The sequence below is a fragment of the Colobus angolensis genome, unplaced genomic scaffold, assembly GCF_000951035.1.
Source record: "Colobus angolensis palliatus isolate OR3802 unplaced genomic scaffold, Cang.pa_1.0 Scaffold229, whole genome shotgun sequence".
NCBI classification, from domain to species: Eukaryota; Metazoa; Chordata; class Mammalia; order Primates; family Cercopithecidae; genus Colobus; species Colobus angolensis.
The window spans coordinates 5,865,486-5,872,808 of NW_012115477.1; the positions used below are offsets into that span (position 1 = coordinate 5,865,486).

At 43.5% G+C, this 7,323-nt stretch overlaps 1 protein-coding gene across 5 annotated transcripts in view; it reads left to right on the top strand.

Moving 5' to 3' along the window:
• The first annotated feature begins 3,584 nt into the window (after positions 1–3,584).
• Positions 3,585–7,323, top strand: part of GPNMB (glycoprotein (transmembrane) nmb) — a 29,697-nt gene continuing 25,958 nt past the window's right edge. For 3 of the 5 annotated variants that reach the window (XM_011944188.1, XM_011944189.1, XM_011944190.1), the window contains exon 1: positions 3,943–4,307. In XM_011944188.1, coding sequence (XP_011799578.1) covers positions 4,238–4,307 — 70 coding nt within the window. In that variant the 5' untranslated portion in view covers positions 3,943–4,237. Of the gene's footprint in view, positions 4,308–7,323 lie in introns of all 5 variants that reach the window. The other 2 variants (XM_011944187.1, XM_011944191.1) reach the window with 2 other exon arrangements.

A 7,323-nucleotide genomic window follows, 5' to 3' on the forward strand; every position in this document is an offset into this window, starting at 1 on the left:
TTTTTTTTGTAGAGATGGGGTCTCACTATGTTACCCAAACTGGTTTTGAACTCCTGAACTTAAGCAATCCTCCCGCCTCTACCTCCCAAAGTGCTGGAATTACAGGGATGAGCCACCGCATCTGGCCTGTGATTAACTTTCTTTTCTTTTTCCAAAAAGCTAGGGAAACACATTTTGGTGGGAGAGTAATTTCAAAGCTTAGTAAACCTGGAAACAAGGGATTTTAATTACCCATTCATGCAGAGAATACCCAGACAGGAGAGACTGAAGAACTATACACAAAACAGAAGTCTCTGAGTCATTGGCTAATGCTTAAATCCGAAAACCATGACTCTGATTATGACATGTTAAAACGCCCACATTGGGACAGGGCAGTCACATGCACTGTCTCTTTCTTTGAACTGATTCCTCTACCTATAGTTTGTTCTTGCCTTTCTGTTCTGCCAAATATCAAAGCTTTGTTTCAACAAGTCTGTAACCTGTGAGAGGTACTTTCTATCACTGCTTCCATCACATGCTTTCTTCAAAAATAGAATTTGTTGAGCTGGCGCAATGGTGTGCACCTGAAATCCCAGCGACTTGAGAAGCTGAAGAGGGGGAATTGTTTGAGCTCAGGAGTTCGAGTCCAGCCTGGGCAACATAGTGATACCTCATCTCTATAAAAATAAAAATAAATTGTTTTTACCATGTCATCTGCTGTATAACTGTGCTAGACAGAATAATGGCTCCACATCCTAACCCCCAGGACCTGTAAATATATTATATGGCAAGGAGCAGATGAAGATTGCTAATCAGCTGGACTTAAGGCAAGGAGATGATTTCAGATTATCTAGGTGGGCCCAGTATAATCACGAGGGTCCTTGTGAGTGGGAGAGGGAGATGTGGGAATCAGTGCCAGAGGGCTACAATGCTGGAGACAGAGGGGCCAATGAGCCAGGAAATGTGGGCAGCCCCTAGAAGCTGGAAAGGCAAGGAAATCAATTCTGCCCTAGAGCCGCCCTGCCAATACTGTGATGTTAGTCCAGTGAGGCCATTTCACTCTTCAGCTTCCAGAAGTGTAAGATCATAAATTTGTGTTGTTTTCAGACTCCAAGTTTCTGACCATTTGTTGGGAGAAAAGGATCTTAACTAATTTTTATAATCTTGCTTAGAAACACCAGTTTGAATTGAGCAATTCCTAAAATTAAAGATGTTAATTCCTTTTTTTTTTTCTTTCCGTGAAAAACTAAGGAAAAACATTTTAGTAGGAGAGTAATTTCAGAGCTTAGTAAACCTGGAGACAGTTCAAACACCAGTTTAAACTGAGCAGTTCCTAAAATTAAAGATGTGAATTCCTTGGCAGCCTGCGGGGATTCCTGGGTGTGGCTACTGCCTGCCATTCCGAATGTCTCCTTTCTGGTGGCTGCCTCAGTCCTCACAGCCCAAATATCGCTCCTCAAGTCGGGACTGTGGCCACCAGGAGGAGTGTCAGAAGGCAAGAGAAGACAATTTGGGGCATTTCTCAAAAGTTGACTATTTGCTTTCCTCAACATCATTTCCAAACAGAATAATTCCAGATAATTGAGATGTTTCCCTTTTCATTTCTCAATTGCTTTAAGGCCAGTTGATTAGCAACCTTCATCCTCCTGAACCATATAATATATTTACCAGACCTGGCGATCAGGATCTGAAGGAAACGATTTTTCTTTCTTTTCTTTCTTTCTTTTTCTTTCTTTTCTTTTTTTTTTTTTTTAAGAGATGAGGTCTCACTGTGTTGCCCAGACTGGACTCAAATTCCTGGGCTTAAGCAATCTTCCCGCTTCAGCCTCTCAAATCACTGGGACTTCAGGTACACATCACTACACCAGCTCAAAAAATGATTTCAACAAAATATTTCAAACTTTCTTTACAGTATAATTTTATCTTTCCAAAGCAAACAAACAAGCTCGAGAATATTCTTTACCCGAAATGGCCCTGTCTCTGAGTCCTACACAGAGTTAACTACTTTATATATTGTCAACCACAGATTGTCAGGAGACAGATTATCCCACTTGTAGTTCTTTGGAGTCAAGATCATTCTCTTGTTCTCTTATTCACCTCTGTCCAGCTGCCTACATTTTGACTCTTGTCCTATCCGTGCCCCTTCTCCTTGATTGTGCAGGGAAGGAAAAAAGACATAAAAGTTGATTTGATCATTGTGTCTCCCTAAACAAAATGAAGGTTTTGTTACAGAAGAGTTTAAAACTTCCAATTTATTTAGAGATGGAATGGCTAATCTGGCCAGAAATATGAGCCAGAACTGTGTCTGCAACAAAGGACAATAATACCTCTGAAAATGTTAATAGTAGCTTTTCCTTAAATTGAAAAGGTTTTTTTTTTAATTGTAAAAGTTATGTGTTTGTCATAAAAAGCAAATAGTGCTGTAGGCAGCTGAGGTGAGAAGATCACTTGAGGACAGGAGTTCAAGACCAGCCTGGGCAGCATAGTGAGACTTTGTCTCTACAAAAAATAAAAAGCAAATAAAAAATTAGCAGGGTGTGGTGGCGTATGCCTGTAGTCCTACCTACTTGGAAGACTGAGGTGGGAGAATCACTTCAGTCTAGGAGTTCGAGGCTGCAATGAGCTATAATCATGCCACTGCACTCTAGCCTGGGTAACAGAATGAGAGCCTGTCTCTTAAAAAAAAGAAAAATGTTTTTAAGCAATTTAAAAAGCAAATAACTGTCTACATTATTCACTTTACATTACATGAAACTAATAAGTATTTGCATTATTCCTTTATTCATCTATATTTGAAAATTGTTTTGTTTCAATTATGAATAATGTGTTCCCTTTGTTGTTTTCCCCTTCATATTTGCTGCAAAGGCTGTAAAAGGTACTCTACAGAGTTGTGTGCCACCTTAGGGTTGGAAGTCAGCCACTCCTGCTGTATGGATTTTAGTTTCATGGGCTATTTCCATTTCTCCTTGACACACTGAACCATAAATCAATACCCCAAGTTTTACCCTCACCTGTACTGAAAATGGCCATGTGAAAGTGAGTTTGAGAAAGGTCACATATGGTAAAGTTTTCATGTTGCCACATTTTCTGCATATTCTGTAACCAGGAATGATATGACTGTATAAATTTATGTTACAGACACACTTGTTTGTACATTTAATGCCTGCTTTCTATAACACAAAAAAATACACAGAACATTTTATGCAATTGGCCCTGAGTAATGCAACACATAAATGCTTTGAAAGCAGTTACCAAAAATTATGCAGGTTATTACAAAAGTTATATGGAATTGCACAGATATTCTAAATGTGCTTTTGAGTAAATTTCTCAGCTACCAGAGGCCTGGGCAGCTGTTTCCAGCACATCCTGGCACAACATTCATGTTATCATCCACTTATGTATTCCACAATTTCAAATGATTGATGATACACCTCCTCCATCTTTGCTTCCTCTTGGAGGAAAAAAATATACAAGCAATCACGAGCACAGGAGGAGGTGGACAACTACCTCATAGGAAAGGATGCATAACTGTGAACTCTAAACATGAGCTGGTGCCTCATGCAGTAGAGGAACCAAGTAAGTTGATAATCAGTGAGGCTGGAGGATTGAAATTTTATTTGGTAAAGAATATTGAGCCAGATGTGGTGGCTCACGCCTGTAATCACAGCACTTTGGGAGGCCAAAGTGGGCAGATCACGAGGTCAGGAGTTTAAGACCATTCTAGCCAACACAGTGAAACCTGCCTCTACTAAAAATACAAAAAATTAGCCAGGCATGGTGGTGGGCACCTGTAATCCCAGCTACTCGGGAGGCTGAGGCAGGAAAATGGCTTGAACCTGGGAGGTGGAAGTTGCAGTGATATCATGCCATTGCACTCCAGCCTGGGTGACAGTGTGAGACTCCATCTCAAAAAAAAAAAAAAAAAAAGAATATTGAAATAGAATCTATAGGAAAAAACTCTCCTTGAATCTAGTAAATGTGGAATCACAAAATTGAAATAATGTGCATCTGAAAAGTGAATAAATAGATGCCAAGAAGGAGTGACTCATAAGCACATGAGTTGTAAGAGGCTGAACTTGAGAGACCAGATCAGGCAATGCCGCTTAATACTATCACATGATCCTCCCTGAGGCCCTGTATTTAATTAAAATAGAGAGGGAGGCACCACAGATGCCAGAAGAACACTGTTGCTTTTGGTGGATGGGCCCAGAGGAATTCAGAGTTAAACCCTGAGTGCCTGCGTCCGTGAGAATTCAGCATGGAATGTCTCTACTATTTCCTGGGATTTCTGCTCCTGGCTGCAAGATTGCCACTTGATGCTGCCAAACGTGAGTAACCCTCAATTTCTATGTTTAACCCATTCTCTGGCCATTGGCTGAAATGATGGCTAATAATATCCTCTGAACTAGAGGTTGGACTGAAGTTCTTCAGGAAGCGTTCATCTCTTTCTCACTCATCTTTTCTTCTGCAAATTGTTGGGAAGGCTGAAACTACAGCAAAATGCCTCCAGCTCCATTCTTTGCTTTCAGCTCATGGAAAGTAAAAACCATGCAGCCCTTCTCTTGTGAAGCTTTTTTTCCATTGCAGTTGTAACCCATTCTTGCCAGACAGTGGTTGGTGGAGGGTTGGACAGCCTCCGGTCACAGAACAAAGCAACTCCATTAACTAAACTGTGTCCAGCTTCCATCCAAAAGGGTGGAGACCTCACATGAAACGGGGTCTCCAATCTGGAGACAAACTCACGAATCTTCCCAGCCCAGAAGCTATTGCTCCTCCTGCGGGGCTTCCTCACGGACCTGCAGGAGCTTGCTGGGAGAGGAGCTGAAACCCGGGCTCTCTACCCTGGTCTCGCAGGAGAGGCCGGGGCATTTTTAACAATACTGATACCCACGCAATGAAACCGGAATCTTTGGGAGTGGGGTCAGAGGATCCTTGTTTTAAAAGTTCCTAGTGGGATCTGCCTATGCAGCCACGGCCCAGACCACTGAGTCAGTGTGCAGATTCGCGAGAGGAAGAGAGCTGAGTCGCTGTGACCCTGGGCCTGGGATTGCGGGGACGGGACGGGTGGGAAGAGGCCAGACGCGCAGCGGCTTCTGCTCGGAGCCGCAGAGGCCTGAGACGTGGGCCGCACTCCGGCCCACAAGACCCCGCGGCCGCGCCCTAACCCGCGGTCTCCCGACTGCGACTGCAACCCGGGAAAACGCCTGCGTTTTTGGAAAGTAAGCCTCATCACAAGGAGCTGATCCGGTGTCGGTGTGTAGCACGTGCCGGGCCCGCAGTGCGCTGCGCGTCCTCCTAGCAGCCCGCGGAGCCCGGCGCTGTGATGGTCCCGCTTCACACACGAGGACGCGGGCCACAGAGTGGGCAAGGAACTCGCCCCAAGCCACACAGCGGGTAAGCTGAGGAGACAGCCTTCCACCCTGACCTCTGTCCTTCCTGCCCGGGTTTGGGGTTGGACAGGCTCGGGCTTCCCGCCAGCCTAGGGGCTGGGTCTCCAGTGGTTTTGCTCCGTTTCCTCATTTCCTTCCAAACGAGGAGTTTTCGTTTCCTCATTTGCAAAACTGGGTAATTGGGTTCTTGTGAGATCAGCTGCTTGGCGTGGGAGAGAGACATGCATGGTGGGGATTGTTACTAAGGAGGCAGAGCTGCACCCACACTTAGGATACCTCCCAGGACAGGCTCCTTTAAAGACGAAGGAACACGGAATAGACGAATAGACCCGATGGGGGACACCTGCCCTTATTCCAGCCTCTTTCAAGTCCACTTCGCTGTGCTCAATAAAACAGATTAGCAGGAGGCTGAATCCGCACTGTTAGCTCCAGAGGAGTCCTCAACCTCTTAAGGCAGTGTAACAAAACTCAGCCATTCGCCGGGTTCACCTTGCTCTGGACTAAATATTCTGCCCAGAAAAAATAAGGGCAGGCAGAGTGTAGCAGTGTATCAAGCACTAAAGATTTCCTGCCGTTTTCCATTCGTAGCCCTGAAGGAAGGAGAAGGTGTGGACAAGGTAGCTGGCGGCAGCCCAGCCACCACCTCTCTGCTGGTGGACACAGCAAGGAGGCCAAAGTGTGGAGGGAGAGTCAGCTGCAGCACTGGGTGTGACCTCAAATTTACCTTCACATTTTTGTATTTGTTGTAGAAATGGGATCTTACTATGTTGCCCAGGCTGGTCTCAAACTCCTGGGCTCAATCCTGCCTTGGCCTCCCAGAATGCTAGGACTACAGGCGTGAGCCACCTCATCCAAATGGGTTTATTTAATTTTTTTAATTTTTGTAGACACAGGGTTTTGCCATGTTGCCCAAGCTGGTCTGGAACTCCTGGGCTCAGACAATCACCCACCCTCGGCCTTCCAAAGTGTTGGGATTACAGGCATGAGCCATTGCATCTGGCCTTTATTTTTAAATTCAACTTTTTAGTGTGAGGTATTTATAGATTCACATACTGTTGTAAGAAATAATACAGAGAGATCCCCATGCACCCTTTACCCAGTTTGCCCCAGTGGTACCATCATGCGAAACACGGCATCACAGCCCAGATATTGACATTGATACAGTCAAAACACAGCAGAGCTCCATCATCAAAGTATTCTCATGTCCTTGTATAGCCAAATCCACTTCCCTCCTTCGAACCCTCACCCAGTTCCTGACAACCACTAATCTAGTTTCCATTTTTATCACTTTGTCATTTTCAAAATTCTATACAAATGGAATTATCCAGTATGTAACCTTTTGAGATTTGCTTTTTCTTAAACCCAACATAATTTCCTGGAACTTTATTGATTTATTGAAGTAACTGCATCAAGAGTTTGTTCCTCTTTGTCACAGAGTAGTATTCCATGGTATGGATGTACCACAGTTTGCTTAACCATTCACCCATTAAAGGATATCTGGGTTATTTCCGTTTGGGCTATTATGAATAAAGCTGCTATAAACATTCATGTGCAGATCTCTGTGTGAATATCAGTTTCGTTTCTCTGGGATGCATGCCAAAGGGTACAATTTCTTGGTTATATGATAGTTGCATGTTTAATTTTGCAAGAAACTAACAGTGGTTGTACCATTTTACATTTCCACTAGCAATGTGTGAGCGATCTAGTTTCTCTACATCCTTGTAAGCATTTGATGTTGTCACTGCTTTTTAGTTAAGTCTTACTGATAGGGATATAGTGATATTTCACTACTGGTAATGATGTTGAATATCTTCTTGTGTGTTTATTTGCCACAAGATGAATGAAATATCATTTCATTAATTTTTACCGAGTTTTCTAATTGAATCCTGTGGTTTTCTTTTTTTTTTTTTTTTTTAATTTTTTTTTTGGAGACGGAGTCTAGCTCTGTCGCCCA